Source organism: Ranitomeya imitator, chromosome 2 (genome assembly GCF_032444005.1).
Source record: "Ranitomeya imitator isolate aRanImi1 chromosome 2, aRanImi1.pri, whole genome shotgun sequence".
In the NCBI taxonomy this organism is placed as follows: domain Eukaryota; kingdom Metazoa; phylum Chordata; class Amphibia; order Anura; family Dendrobatidae; genus Ranitomeya; species Ranitomeya imitator.
Window position 1 is genome coordinate 542,104,004 of NC_091283.1, and position 16,882 is coordinate 542,120,885.

The 16,882-nt window shown below is 44.8% G+C and overlaps 1 protein-coding gene across 1 annotated transcript in view; it reads right to left on the minus strand.

The window, feature by feature from the left end:
- COASY (Coenzyme A synthase) overlaps positions 1–12,110 on the minus strand; it is a 39,977-nt gene extending 27,867 nt beyond the window's left edge. Inside the window, exons 1-4 of the mRNA XM_069751925.1 lie at positions 11,977–12,110; positions 8,520–9,190; positions 4,658–4,872; positions 3,999–4,130 (exon numbers count right to left, since the gene is read on the minus strand). Of these exons, the coding sequence (XP_069608026.1) occupies positions 3,999–4,130; positions 4,658–4,872; positions 8,520–9,177 (1,005 nt within the window). The 5' untranslated portion in view covers positions 9,178–9,190; positions 11,977–12,110. The remainder of the gene's footprint in view (positions 1–3,998; positions 4,131–4,657; positions 4,873–8,519; positions 9,191–11,976) is intronic.
- Positions 12,111–16,882: the final 4,772 nt, after the last annotated feature.

Here is a 16,882-nt window from a genome sequence, read left to right on the forward strand (position 1 = left end):
TCTACTGTATACGCCGCAGTTATTTCAAACGGCCAGGAATTAACATCCATCTCCTCTCTACATACAGGTACAATCCCTGCTTCCTGTCAACTGCTGCCTATCACCCTGCAACAATTCCTTTAATGTGCCTGCTGAATGTTTGCTAAATTCATTGGTTATATTGTATTAAATACTTACTGATGCACAACCATGCTCGGGTCACAGGAGATATTATCTTGTGCAAGAGGTGTTAGAGCATATGGCAGTGCCTTTGATCATGTAACCTCCCCTGGGGTGTTGGCCAATTGCTAATTTATCCCAAATAAGGACCCACAGTCCCTCTCACCTGATCCTTTACTCTGCCCTATAAATTTAGTAGCATCTTAAGGGGTGCACGCGTGTGGGGTCAGGCACGCGCATTCCTGCTGCAAAGCATTACGCAACTAAGCATAAAGAAGCAGTTATTTCAACGGCAGCAGTCAGGACCCCACTCTATGTCAGTGTCTCTTTTGGGTATGTCTGCTGAGTAAGCACTTCTTATTACTTGGATCTAGCTTTTCTATTAACCCATCTTATTCCTTCACCATGTTTACATATGCCCTTACAGTGTTTGCTCCACTAATCCTCTCTCTCCTTCGCTATCCACAAACCCCAGCACCCTCTAACCAAGTAATCATCTCCACTGCACTCTTACCTCCTCACCTGTCATCCTCTGCTGACCTGCTTCTCAACCTCAAATCTGTCCTAATAAAACAAGTCGCCCACTCTCTTTTCTCCCACCTGCTCTCCCTTCTGCTGGCAGCATATCTCCCAACCCTGGACCCCCACAGCTCATACCTCCCATTACTCCCTATCTAATACAAACTACCGCAATCTTTCCAACATAAAACCCTTGCCCCTGACGCCCACCCCCCTGCTCCCTCTCTCTGGAGCACTCTGGAATTCCCACTCAATCTGCAATAAGCTTCATGTGATTCATGACCTTTTTCTCTCACAAGCTTGCCTTCCTCGGCCTCACAGAAACATGGCTAACACCCTCTGACACAGCCTCCCCTGCTGCGCTGTGCTACAGCGGCCTCCACTTCACCCACACCCCTCGTCACGGCAACAGACATGGTGGAGGAGTGCGTCTTCTCCTTTCTTCTAACTGCACCTTTAACCCAATCCCACCTCTACCCTCCCTTATCCTACCCTCTTTTGAAGTCCATTCTGTCAGCATCCACTCTCCCTCCAACCTCCAAGTGGCCGTCATATACCGACCTCCGGGCCCGGCCACTGCCTTTATTGACCAATTCTCCACCTGGCTTCTTCATTTTCTCTCTGCTGACATTCCCACCATCATCATGGGTGACTTCAACATCCCCACTGATACCCTTCAGTCAACAGCCTCCAAACTTCTGTCCCTTACTTCATCTTTTGGACTTACTCAGTGGTCCTCCTCAGCCACCCACACAGACAGACATACACTAGACCTGGTCCTCACCCGTCTCTGCTCTAACTTCACCACCTCCCCTCTCCCTCTATCCGACCACCATCTGCTCACTTTCTCGTCTCTGTCCTCCTCACCGGTCACCCATGTCCAACATGTGCACCTCCTCAGAAACCTTGCACACCTAGACTCCCAAACGCTCTCTGACTATCCTACCGCTGACATCCATATCCTCACTCCATGACACAGACAGCGCCACTACTTTTTACAAAGCCACTTTTGCATCAGCTATTAACACAGTCGCCCCTCTTGTTCATGGCAGAGTGCGACGTATCAATAGACCCTGGCACAATAACACCACTAAAAAGCTTCGGCAACTGTCCAGGGTTGCAGAGCAGCATTGAAAGAAAACACATTCGTAAGACGACTTCACTGCATTCAAACAGGCAACACTCACTTTTAAATCTGCTCTCACCTCTGCTAAAGAGGCCTACTTCACAACCCTCGTATCCTCCCTATTCTACAAACCCAAACAGTTATTCAAAACCTTTAACTCCTTCCTCCGCCCACCATTGCCCCCTCAAACCTCCCTCTTCTCTGCTGAGGACTTTGCCACACATTTTAAAACTAAGATCGACCAAACAAGGCAAGTCTTCATTGTTCAACCACCACAACCCCTTTGTATACCAGACCAATGCCCAAACCCCATAACCTCCCTCTCCAAGATCACTGAAGGGGGCTTAATTGTCTCCTCTCCAAATCGCACCTCACCACCTGTGCACTCGACCCCATCCCACCTCCTCCCCAACCTCACCACCACACTTATCCCATCCCTAAGCCACCTCTTCAACCTATCACCAACTTCTGGCACCTTCCCTTCTGCTTTCAAACATGCCACAATCACGCCTATTCTTAAATAGCCAACCCTCGATCCAACTGCTACATCCAGCTATCGCCCAATATCGCTGCTCCCATTCGCTTCCAAACTCCTGGAGCAGCACTTCCACGCTGAACTTTCCTCCCACCTCTCATCTAACTTGCTCTTTGACAACCTACAATCTGGTTTCCGCCCCCATCACTCAACTGAGACAGCCCTGACAAAAATTACTTATGGCCTACTTACAGCCAAAGCTAACGGACAATAATCTGTACTCCTCCTTCTAGACCTGTCCTCTGCTTTTGACACAGTTGACCACTGCGTCCTACTACAGATCCTCTCCTCCTTTGGCATCAAAGACCTCACCCTATCCTGGATCTCCTCATACCTTTCCAACCGCACATTCAGCGTCTCCCACTCCCACACTACCTCCTCATCCCACCCTTTCTCTATTGGAGTCCCCCAAGGCTCTGTTCTAGGACCCCTACTCTTCTCAATCTATACACTTGGCCTGGGACAACTCAAAGTCCCATGGATTCCAGTACCACCTTTATGCTGATGACACTCAGATCTACCTTTCTGGCCCAGACATCACCTCTCTGCTGTCCAGAATCCCGGAGTGTCTATCAGCCATATCCTCCTTCTCCTCTTGCTTCCTCAAACTCAATGTGGACAAATCTGAACTCATCATCTTTCCTCCAGCTCATAGATCTTCCATACCTGACCCATCTATCCCAATTAACGACATCACGCTTTCTCCCGTACCGGAAGTCCGCTGCCTCGGAGTAACCCTTGACTCTGCCCTGTCCTTCAAACCACACATCCAAGCTCTTTCCACCTCCTGTCGCCTCCAGCTCAAAAATATCTACAGAATCTGTCCTTTCCTCAACCGTCAATCTACTAAAATGCTTGTGCATGCCCTCATCATCTCCCGCCTTGACTACTGCAACATCCTTTTCTGTGGACTCCCTGCTAACACCCTTGCACCTCTCCAGTCCATCCTTAACTCTGCTGCCCGACTAATTCATCTCTCTTCTCGTTACTCCTTCGCAAATCTCTTCACTGGCTCCCATTCACTCAGCGTATCCAGTTCGAACTACTAATACTGACCTTCAAGGCCATCCATAGCCTGTCTCCTCCATATATCTCTGAACTAATCTCCCGATATCTTCCCTCAAGTATTCTCCGGTCCTCCCAAGACCTCCTTCTCTCCTCCACACTTATCCGCTCCTCATCAAATCGCCTCCAAGACTTCTCCTGAATATCCCCCATCCTCTGGAATTCTTTGCCCCAACACATCCGACTATCAACCACATTCGGACCCTTCAGACGGAACCTGAAAACCCACCTCATCAGGAAAGCCTACAGCCTGCACTGACCTTGCTGCCTCCTCACCACTACCGTAGCTACCGCCTCACCAACGCCGGAGCTCCTACAACCCTCAAACTATTGTCTCCATCCCCACCATCCTGTAGAATTGTAAGCCCGCAAGGGCAGGGTCCTCGCCCCTCTGTATCAGTCTGTAATTGTTAGTTTGCTTACTGTAAGTGATATCTGTAATTTGTATGTAACCCCTTCTCATGTACAGCACCATTGAATCAATGGTGCTATATAAATAAATAAAAATAGTATACTGAATATAAACAAGCCATTTAAAAGGGCATGATTAAAAAAAAAAAAATCACCTAAAATAAATGATAGGAGGATTCTTACAGAGGGGGTCTTCAGTAAGGTTCCCAGTAGACGATTCCTAAAGCTAGAAGAGCTGACTTTCTCCTCTTCATTTTCAGAATGCTTGGGGTCTGTTATTAGCTGGATCTCATGTATGGTCAATTCATCAAGCCCCTGAATAACACAAGACAGGAGTATAGGGTAGAAAAAAAAAAAAGAATAAGGTAATGTGGAAACCTTCAAGGAAATCTATCGAAAGAAACTGTCCTTAAATGAGGTTTGTGTGTTCCAAGTATTTTTTTGACAATGTTGGCAATGCCTTTTTTTCCACACATCATGATCTTTACTAAAAAATAAAATGATCAATCTTACAGTTTTCACACTGGCCAATGGAGCTTTTTTTAGATTCCTACATCCGTTCCTTTCAAAAAGTTTACAGCAGGCTCATCAGCAGAGGCAGGATTACAATGACAGGTAACACCTCTATACATATCGGATAGTACAGTATCCACCAATGACAATAGATGAGGTCACAACTCCCCACCTCTTCACAGTATCTCATTAGATACCGCAAAAGATAGGGTCAGTGGTGTAGAATTAGTAAATGGTTTTAGTGCACGCTCAAGCTTATTTAAAGGGTGAATAACCCCTTTAACAGTAACAAGCTAACATGATCGTGAAAGACTTAATGATTACCGTACATTTTCCAGACGTCTCTTATTCACTGACTGTCCTCCTCTTTGGGTCTCTTCACTGACAACAATACATTTCAGTTCTGGATCAGTGATTGAAGGCCCAAAAGGATCCGATATTCGCACTATGTCATATCCAAGAGAAGGCTTCACATCAACCAGGAATTCAGACATTTTATCTACTCTTGTCTCATATGGCTCTATCAGTTCCTTCAGTACCTTATCTGAAAGATACAAAAACATATATATCATACAAGTTACACCAAAGAACACAAATAGAAAGCACTAAGCCTTGGACATGTCAGGTTGCACATTAGACAAATGTTGGCTGAGGCTCATTCAGCTGACAGCCATCTCTTTTTACTTTCCCATGTACATGAACATTCAGCATGGACAAGTGAGCAGAGTAAGGGGGCAGTCACATTCACGAATAATGACGAGTTAGCGTTCTTAGGAATGCTCATTGCCCAATAATTGGCTTAGGTAAACAACGTGACGATCACCTGATGGACAAGTAAAATGCTGATTCATTGGATGAAATGATCAATAAGCTTAAAAATTATTATTCTCAGCAGCACATTATTCTGTGCACAGCACAGTGCTGTTCAGAACATTGACAGAATGAAGTACAGAACAAACAATTACCAATCATTTGATTTACATGTCAAGCTGGCTTGTCTAAAACAAGCTATTAAATGACTGCCAATCAGCAGTCACTTACCATTGTCATCAGTAGGTGTAAATGCACCCTAATCTGTGTGGTTGGTAGTGGCTTACCTCCTGGAGAACAAAAGGGTCTGGCGTTGTGAGTTCAAAATACCCAATTCCTATCCTTTCCCACTGGAATTATATGTCTGGGTAAAATCACGAAGCCCTCACACACATCAAACGCATGGCCAATCCCAATAGTTCTTTTTTTCATGTGTAGTTTAGAAATAGCAATTTGGCTAAAGAAAAATAGCACTGGCTTTCAAATAGTGTCGCCAGAGGTTATGTAAAATAGAGAGCTGTGATCTCAATTGGACAGGTTTTACTGGTTTGTAGACCTTTTCCAATGCCATCAGACTCATAAAGGTACCGTCACACTAGACGATATCGCTAGCGATCCGTGACGTTGCAGCGTCCTCGCTAGCGATATCGTCCAGTGTGACAGGCAGCAACGATCAGGCCCCTGCTGTGCTGTCGCTGGTCGGGGAAGAAAGTCCAGAACTTTATTTGGTCGCTGGACTCCCCGCAGACATCGCTGAATCGGAGTGTGTGCCACCGATTCAGCGATGTCTTCACTGGTAACCAGGGTAAACATCGGGTTACTAAGCGCAGGGCCGCGCTTAGTAACCCGATGTTTACCCTGGTTACCATCCTAAAAGTAAAAAAAAACAAACACTACATACTTACCTACCGCTGTCTGTCCTCCAGCGCTGTGCTCTGCACTCCTCCTGCTCTGGCTGTGAGCACAGCGGCCGGAAAGCAGAGCGGTGACGTCACCGCTCTGCTTTCCGGCCGCTGTGCTCACAGCCAGTAGAGGAGGAGTGCAGAGCACAGCGCTGGAGGACAGACGGCTGTAGGTAAGTATGTAGTGTTTGTTTTTTTTTACTTTTAGGATGGTAACCAGGATAAACATCGGGTTACTAAGCGCGGCCCTGCGCTTAGTTACCCGATGTTTACCCTGGTTACCAGCATCGTTGGTCGCTGGAGAGCTGTCTGTGTGACAGCTCTCCAGCGACCAAACAGCGACGCTGCAGCGATCCGGATCGTTGTCGGTATCGCTGCAGCGTCGCTAAGTGTGACGGTACCTTTACACAGGCTAGAATAATATAAGGTCATGAGAACTTTACATGCCCATTAGGTGCCCATACACACATGGTCAAAATTGTTGATGCCCCTCGTTTAATGACAGAAAAACCCACAATGGTCACAGAAATAACTCAAATCTGACAAAAGTAATAATAAATAAAAGATGTGGGAATTGCTTTTCAACCATGCTTCCACAGAATTAAAAAAAAAAAAAAAAAAAAATCATGAAATCGGCCTGGACAGAAATTATGGCACCCTTAACTTAATATTTTGTTGCACATCCTTTTGAGGCAATCACTGCAATCAAACACTTCCTGTAACTGTCAATGAGACTTCTGCACCTCTCGACAGGTATTTTACTCCTCAAGAGCAAACTGCTCTAGTTGTCTCATGTTTGAAGGTTGTCTTTTCCAGATGACATGTTTCAGCCCTTTCCAAAGACGCTCAATAGGATTTAGGTCAGGGCCCATAGAAGGCCACTTCAGAATAGTCCAATGTTTTCCTCTTAACCATTCTTGGGTGTTTTTAGCTGTGTGTTTTGGGTCATTATCCTGTTGCAAGACCCATGACCTGTGACTGAGACCAAGCTTTCTGACACTGGGCAGCACATTTCTCTCTAAAATCCCTTGATAGTCTTGAGATTTCATTGTACCCTGCACAGATTCTAGACACCCTGTGCCAAATGCAGCAAAGCAGCCCCAGAACATAAGAGCCTCCTCCATGTTTCACAGTAGGGACAGTGTTCTTTTCTTGATATGCTTCATTTTTCCATCTGTGAACAAAGCTGTTGTGTCTTGCCAAAAAGTTCAATTTTTGTCTCATCTGTCCATAGGACATTGTCCCAGCTTTGTGGCTTGTCAACATGTAGTTTGGCAAATTCCAGTTTGGCTTTTTTATGATTTTTTTTAAACAATGGTGTCCTCCATGGTCGTCTCCCATGAAGTCTACTTTGGCTCATACAACGTTGGGTGGTGCGATCTGACACTGATGTTTCTTGAGCTTGAAGTTCACCCTTAATCTGTTTAGAAGTTTTTCTGGGCTCTTTTGTTACCATTCGTATTATCCGACTCTTTGATTTGTCATGCGGCCACATCCATGGAGGTTAGCTACAGTCCCATGGATCAAACATTTCTGAATAATATGTGCAACTGTAGTCACAAGAACATCAAGCTGCTTGGAGATGGTCTTATAACTTTTACCTTTCACGTTTGCCTATAATTTTCATTTTAATCTCCTGAGACAACTCTTTCCTTCACCTCCTTGGGTCCATGTTGAGTGTGATACACACCATGTCACCAAATAGAACAGTGAGTATCTGTAGCCCTATATACAGGCCCACTCACTGATTCCAAGATTGTAGACACCTGTGATGCGAGTTGGCATCTACACTCACACACCTTGATTTAACATGTCCCTTTTGTCACATTATTTTCAGGGGTACCATCATTTCTGTCCAGGCCTATTTCATGAGTTTTATTTTTTTATTCTGTGGAAGCATGGTTGAAAAGCAATGTCTGACTTTCATTTGTTGATTTTCATAGATTTTTTATTTATTTTTACTTTTATCAGATTCAAGTTATTTCTGTGCCCATTGTGGGTTTTTCTGTCATTAAACGAGGGGTACCAACATTTTTGACCACATGTCCAAAAAGTTGCATTCCCATGCGGTCAGCGGGCACATCAAAATGCCGACGCATTCGCATACAGCGCATGTCCCTGCGTACCCAATGTTAACCAGCTTAGAGAAATATTGTTCGAGCTTTCTGGATGAACCACTGTTGATTTTTTTTCTACACTCGTGTGAACCTGGCCTTAAACTCAGAGTCCAGAAGACACTTATTCAGATATTCAAAGTGGTCTTGCACCAAAAGTGGTCATGACATAACGATCCCCCTGGATCCTGCGACATGCAGTACAATGAAAGTGCTGTCTGTATTCATGTTCTGCAGAATATCGGATGTCCAGACTGCAGGACCTCAGGTTCAGTTAGAAACTGGTAATTTTTTTTTTTGCAGATTCCTGCATTAAATTTGGCTTTCATGCATTGAATGTTACAATTATCAAAAAGGCTACTCACTATCCAACAGTTCTCTGTCGGCCACACCGATGAGAAGACGCCTTTCTGACAGCAGACAACAAACACTCAATAGGATTTTATGGGCATTATGTAGCCGATCGAAAGTGCCTCCAACTACGACATCGCTGTGACTCTGCAGAGGGCTTCCTTCTTCTTCTGCTTCCATAACATTAATATAATCATCTTCTAGTCCATACTCTGGATACAGTAATACTGACACGAGGTGAGGATTACAACTGTAACAGTTAGCTGCATATCGTTCTAGCTGCTGCTTGGCTGGATTGTACTGCCCACCATCACTGGTCTGGAAGTCTGTGAGGACCACCTCCGGTGGGTGAGACAGGTTCTGGACAGAGGAAAGAGTCTGCTGACTGTTGCTTTGATTTTTAATATTAGTTAACAGCACACGAACATCCAGATTCCTATGGAGATCAGCATCGGCATACACCTTGGATATGAGGCAGCAGACTTCATGGGTTGCCGGAACATAGGTAGAAGTGGGCTGAGAAGAACCGGTCAGGTGAAGTCCAGGTTGCAGGTGGATGTACAAGGTATCCTGGACAATTTTGGCAGCAGAGGCAAGAATGGGGGCCAATCTCACGGACAAGGCAGAGAGAGGAGATGTTAAGACCAGCACACCCGAGCGAAAGACAGACATTGCCGAAGATCACCTTTAAATAGAAAGAAATTGTTAAAAAGTTTATTAATTCAGTTCTTTATTTTTTTCACACATATTTAATTTAAGATATAGGCGACTTCTTTTAGAGCTTGACTTTCCCCAACAACAAAAGTTGCCTTCACGTCACGGCTGCATCAAGCAATGTGCAATTCTATGCCTGCAATGTCACACAACTTTCCATGCCGCATAGGAGTTCTAAAGGGAGTGTGTGTCATAGGTTTGTGGCCACCAACCCAACAGCAAGTTATGTAGCCAGGATATTCCAGCATTAGGTAATTAAAGGATTTATGAGGATTCAAGAGTCAATCAGCAGAGAGGCACGTGCATAGTGCAGATAAAGCCGGATATAGTTCACCTTGTTCCACTACACATGCACAGTGAGGCACTGGAGACTGGCTGCACTGGAGTAATGTATATGCATAGTGAGGCAAAATGCACTGTTCTTGGTGTCACCCAAATAATGTGCCTGCAGCCGGTGGGCATCTCTCCAAGGCAAGTTCATTTACTACTTAAGGGCTGGTACCCATCACCGTGAACAAAAATCGGTCCGATTTCAGTCCAGAAAAGTCTGACGAGTGTCATGCAAGTGTCGTCCGATTTTCATGCTGGTAGAATACGATTTTAAAACAGCTTGCCATGGTTCCTCGCAGGCGCTGGGCCTCTCTGACCTTTCCCGGGACCTGCGCATTGTAGTACTCTGCTCTGCCCTCAACAGGGCAGACAAAGTACGCCGGAGCCGTGGCAAGAAGACAAGAAGAGGACGTCATCTGATGAAAATAGGAGACACCGGACCCGGACCACCCCTGGGTGAGTATAATCTAACCTTTATTTCTCCTCATTCAGGATACATCGGGGGCTTATCTACAGCATTACAGAATGCTGTAGATAAGCCCGATGCCGGTGGCCGCATCAGGGGCTGTGTGTGTAATACTTGTGGCAACCGTCTGATCAGCGCGAGCAGTGGTGAATGTTGAGAGTTATATTCGACTGATAACAGCGATAGCAGGCGGCGGCTGATCGGACTACTACTCCCATTAGTCTACACCTGCTGCCGCTAAGGACAGCTGAACTGCGATGAACTCACTGACTTTTTCTCACAGTGCTGAGGTCTCCGCAGTTCGGCCTGGCTGGGAACAGCCTCAGTGACCGGCAGTATCCTCGATGACATCACCGCTGGTCAATGATACGATGCTGCGCTTGCAGCAGCTCATTCACCAGTGGTTCTCAGCCTGGACGGTCACATCTTGGCACCGTCCAAGTTGAAAACTATTAATCCCCAGACATGAATTATGGTGCCCGAATTTGTGGATCTATTAAATGTGTCTTTTGTGGGAGGGTGCGGGATGCTATTTTTAGGCTGGGGTCATCTGTGTACAGTCTGTATACAATGCAGTTTTTTTTTTTTTTTTTTACGGCAGCAGCTATTAACCATTTGAAGGACTATTTACAGCTTCCTATGTTACTGAATTGCAGTGTATTTGTAAAAAAAACCCTGATACAATAATGTGTTTCTGTATGGCATTAGAGTTTTTTTGCGCACCCATAGACTAGTGCAAACTGCAATTTTATTTTTGCACACACAGATTCAGTCAGAAAAGTTATAAAAAAAACGCTCAACTGCGTTCTACCATTGAATATCATTGGTCTGTAGGCTTTCTGTTTTTTCATGGACAGCACTCGGACCAAAAATATGAACCTACTGTTAGGCTGACGGGAGGAGTGCTCAGCCAAATATGATATGATAATGTGTGCAAAACTGTAAAGCGCTGCAGAATATATTAGCGCTATATAAAAATAAAGATTATTATTAGTATAAATATGGAGGCAGCACCCCCTCCAATAGTAAAAAAAAAAAATCTATAAGCCACATGGCAGCAGGAAGATGGGTCGACATTAAAATATGAAGCGCATGATTAATTGCACTATTATCTTTTCAGGAGAGCACTCCATCACGGGTTCCTGCCCTACAGCAAACAGCCTGGCCACCACTGATAGACTGCAGAGGTGGCTGGTAGCCTAGGCAACATTCAGTAAACAAAAGAATGAAAAATCTCTCCGTCCTTGAGCGCGGAGAGGACTTTTAATAAGAAGTAAACTGAAAAACTCTGTGTTCTTACAAGCACTTTTTAATTTTACCCATTCAAGAACTTGAGAAAAATCTCAAAATAAAAGTATCACTATCCGTAGAAGATAAAGCCCCCAGTGATCCGCAGTTATGACAGAAGCTCCCAGCGATCCCAAGCTCTGGGCTCTGAGAACAAAGCTCTGCAGCCCTGTCCTCAATGAAGCAGGCGTGGATGGATAACTTGCTTTTTGGAGGAATATCCCTTTAATATGGAGTTTTCTGGATAAGTTTGCTGTTATGATAATTGGATTTCCCGGATAAGGATGTAAAAAGTCCTATAAACCCCAATGCTACGTGCCTTGAGCCTGATATATATATATATATATATATATATATATATATATATACAAAAACTTCTAGAAAATTAACGCCTTCCTTATCTCTCAGCAATCACTACCACACAGGATCTGGATGTCTTTTTCAGCAGCCTTATTGCTGGTCCCACTGTAGTAAACGTCTCTTCTTAAAGGAGATGTTTTACCAAGGCTCCATAATGTGGGGCTCTGCACTATGTACAGGTGTAAGTCACAGCTACCAGCACTGGGCAGCAGGCTACGGCCATCAGCAGGCGTCATACCGGAGCCCGTCAGGGACACACATGCACACCGGTGCACCGCATATACAGAACTCGGGCCTGTGCCATCCATACGTACACTCAGGTGACTGCTCCAGAAGCCCCAGCGCCTCCTACACCACCCGGTTCTCCAGCACTTCACTCTGTGACAGGTATCTTTTTTTTTTTCTTCAATAACTTTATAACAAAATGACAAAAGTAGGCTGAGCAATGCCTGTACAGTAGTCACATGACCAGAGCCAGTTAGTAGAGGCAAAACAGTACAGCTCGTACGAGAGCAGCCTTAGGGAGGCGGCCATTTTCTCGGCGACCACTTTTCTGATGCAAGAAATTTGTGGTACGCCACAAACTGATGTTTCTCTAGTAAAGAAAGAGCTACATATAGGAATGGTATAAAGGGTGTAGAGATCCCCTGGGGCTTGCTACATGAATATTAGCGACATTGTGCTGGAAAGTGTATCTAAAAGAAGCTTCCAGGAACTGTCCTCAGCTAAGTAAGGCTACTTTCACACTAGCGTTTTTGTAAAATCCGTCACAATGCGTCGTTTTGCAGAAAAAACGCATCCTGCAAAAGTGCTTGCAGGATGCATTTTTTCCCCATAGACTTGTATTGACGACGCATTTGCGACAGATTGCCACACTTCACATCCGTCTTGCGACGGATGCGTCGTGCTTTGGCGGACCGTTGGGAGCAAAAAACGCTACATGTAAAGTTTTTTTCTCCTGACGGACCGCTTTTTCCGACCACGCATGCGCGGCCGGAACTCCGCCCCCACCTCCCCGCACCTTACAATGGGGCAGCGGATGCACCGGAAAAATGCATCCGCTGCACCCATTGTGCAATGCAGTAAACGCTAGCGTCGGAATCTCTCCCCGACGCACTATGACGGGGAGATTCCGACGCTAGTGTGAAAGAAGCCTAAGAGCTGTAGAGTAGTGTCTTAGGTACCGTCACACTAGACGATATCGCTAGCGATCCGTGACGTTGCAGCGTCCTCGCTAGCGATATTGTCCAGTGTGACAGGCAGCAGCGATCAGGCCCCTGCTGTGCTGTCGCTGGTCGGGGAAGAAAGTCCAGAACTTTATTTGGTCGCTGGACTCCCCGTGGACATCGCTGGATCGGCGTGTGTGACACCGATTCAGCGATGTCTTCACTGGTAACCAGGGTAAACATCGGGTAACTAAGCGCAGGGCCGCGCTTAGTAACCCGATGTTTACCCTGGTTACCATCCTAAAAGTAAAAAAAAACAAACACTACATACTTACCTACAGCCGTCTGTCCTCCAGCGCTGTGCTCTGCACTCCTCCTGTACTGGCTGTGAGCGACGGTCAGCCGGAAAGCAGAGCGGTGACGTCACCGCTCTGCTTTCCTGCCGCTGTGCTCACACAGACAGTACAGGAGGAGTGCAGAGCACAGCGCTGGAGGACAGACGGCTGTAGGTAAGTATGTAGTGTTTGTTTTTTTTTACTTTTAGGATGGTAACCAGGGTAAACATCGGGTTACTAAGTGCGGCCCTGCGCTTAGTTACCCGATGTTTACCCTGGTTACCGGCATCGTTGGTCGCTGGAGAGCGGTCTGTGTGACAGCTCTCCAGCGACCAAACAGCGACGCTGCAGCGATCCGGATCGTTGTCGGTATCGCTGCAGCGTCGCTAAGTGTGACGGTACCTTTACTAGAAATACACTTCACACTTCACATATATACCCTAAGTTACAGTATATATATATTACACCCACTGTTTGGCAACATTCGCTAATGCTTCTATGTCATATCAAGCTGGGTAGTTTTGTCAGTCTGAGCCTGCTTCTCTGTCTGTCTATCCCATATCTATCTATCTATCTATCTATCTATCTATCTATCTATCTATCTATCTATCTATCCCATATCTATCTATCTATCTATCTATCTATCTATCTATCTATCTATCTATCTATCTATCTATCTATCTATCTATCCCATATCTATCTATCTATCTATCTATCTATCTATCTATCCCATATCTATCTATCTATCTATCTATCTATCTATCTATCTATCTATCTATCTCATATCTATCTATCTATCTATCTATCTATCTATCTATCTATCTATCTATCTATCCCATATCTATCTATCTATCTATCTATCTATCTATCTATCTATCTATCTATCTATCTATCTATCTATCTATCAAGATTCAAGATTCAAAGAAGCTTTATTGGCAGGACCAAATACACATCAGTTTTGCCAAAGCAAGTGTATAAAGGCAATAGGGATAGGGACTGTGGGGATGTTGGGAAGGAGCTGTAGGGGAGGTGGATGGGGCAGGTCCATTGTGGGGGCTATAGTCCATGGCATAGGGGAGGTGGATGGGGCAGGTCCATTGTGGGGGTTATAGTCCATGGCATAGGGGAGGTGGATGGGGCAGATGCAGGGTGGGGGCTATAGTCCATGGCATAGGGGAGGTGGATGGGGCAGGTCCAGGTTGGGGGCTATAGTCCATGGCATAGGGGAGGTGGATGGGGGCAGATCCAGGGTGGGGGCTATAGACCATGGCATAGGGGAGGTGGATGGGGCAGGTCCAGGTTGGGGGCTATAGTCCATGGCATCATAGTTCTCTTTCTCGCAGTCTATGACATTCGCTCACATACCGCGCTGCTATCTCCACTGCGCTCTCTTCTTCTCCCAGCAGGATATATGTTTTCTCTTCCTCTTTCATGGTGATGAAGTCTGGGAAGAGATGTGCGAGTCTCCTGAAGTGAGTGTCCCTCACTGCTGAGTATTTGGAGCAGTGTAGCAGGAAGTGGGTTTCGTCCTCTATGGCCTCCTGATCACAGTGTTGGCACAGTCTTTCCTCCCTGGGCTTGTAGCTCTGCCTGTGTCGGCCACATTCGATGGCCAGACTGTGGGCGCTGAGTCTATCTATCTATCTATCGATCCCATATCTATCTATCTATCTATCTATCTATCTATCTATCTATCTATCTATCTATCTATCTATCTATCTATCTATCGATCCCGTATCTATCTATCTATCTACCTATCTATCCCATATCTATCTATCTATCTATCCCATATCTATCTATCTATCCCATATCTATCTATCTATCTATCTATCTATCTATCTATCTATCTATCTATCTATCTATCTATCTATCTATCCCATATCTATCTATCTATCTATCCCATATCTATCTATCTATCTATCTATCTATCTATCTATCCCATATCTATCTATCTATCTATCTATCTATCTATCTATCTATCTATCTATCTATCTATCCCATATCTATCTATCTATCTATCTATCTATCTATCTATCTATCTATCTATCTATCTATCTATCTATCTATCTATCTATCTATCTATCTATCCCATATCTATCTATATCTATCTATCTATCTATCTATCTATCTATCTATCTATCTATCTATCTATCTATCTATCTATCTATCTCTATCTCTGTATCTATGCCATATCTATCTATCTATCTATCTATCTATCTATCTATCTATCTATCTATCTATCTATCTATCTATCTATCTATCTATCTATCTATCTATCCCATATCTATCTATCTATCTATCCCATATCTATCTATCTATATCTGCATCTAACTTTTTATCTACAGTACAGACCAAAAGTTTGGACACACCTCATTTAAAGATTTTTCTGTGTTTTCATGACTATGAAAATTGTACATTCACACTGAAGGCATCAAAACTATGAATTAACACATGTGGAATTATATACGTAACAAAAAAGTGTGAAACAACTGAAATTATGTCTTATATTCTAGGTTCTTCAAAGTAGCCACCTTTTGCTTTGATGACTGCTTTGCACACTTTTGGCATTCTCTTGATGAGCTTCAAGAGGTAGTCACCGGGAATGGTTTTCACTTCACAGGTGTGCCCTGTCATGTTTAATAAGTGGGATTTCTTGCCTTATAAATGGGGTTGGGACCATCAGTTGTGTTGAGCAGAAGTCTGGTGGATACACAGCTGATAGTCCTACTGAATAGACTGTTAGAATTTGTATTATGGCAAGAAAAAAGCAGCTAAGGAAAGAAAAACGAGTGGCCATAATTACTTTAAGAAATGAAGGTCAGTCAGTCCGAAAAATTGGGAAAACTTTGAAAGTGTCCCCCAGTGCAGTGGCAAAAACCATCAAGTGCTACAAAGAAACTGGCTCACATGAGGACCGCCCCAGGAAAGGAAGACCAAGAGTCACCTCTGCTTCTGAGGATGTTTATCTGAGTCACCAGCCTCAGAAATCGCAGGTTAACAGCAGCTCAGATTAGAGACCAGGTCAATGCCACACAGAGTTCTAGCAGCAGACACATCTGTACAACAACTGTTAAGAGGAGACATTGTCCAGCAGGCCTTCATGATAAAATAGCTGCTAGGAAACCACTGCTAAAGACAGGCAACAAGCAGAAGAGACTTGTTTGGGCTAAAGAACACAAGGAATGGACATTAGACCAGTAGAAATCTGTGCTTTGGTCTGATGAGTCCAAATTTGAGATCTTTGGTTCCAACCACTGTGTCTTTGTGCGACTCAGAAAAGGTGAATGGATGGACTCTACATGCCTGGTTCCCACCGAGAAGCATGGACGAGGAGGTGTGATGGTGTGGGGGTGCTTTGCTGGTGACACTTTTGGGGTTTTATTCAAAATTGAAGGCATACTGAACCAGCATGGCTACCACAGCATCTTGCAGCGGCATGCTATTCCATCCGGTTTGCGTTTAGTTGGACCATCATTTATTTTTCAACAGGACAATGACCCCAAACACACGTCCAGGCTGTGTAAGGGCTATTTGACCAAGAGGGAGAGTGATGGGGCGCTGCGCCAGATGACCTGGCCTCCACAGTCACCAGACCTGAACCCAATCTAAATGGTTTGGGGTGAGCTGGACCGCAGAGTGAAGGCAAAAGGGCCAACAAGTGCTAAGCATCTCTGGGAACTCCTTCAAGATTGTTGGAAGACCATTCCCGGTGACTACCT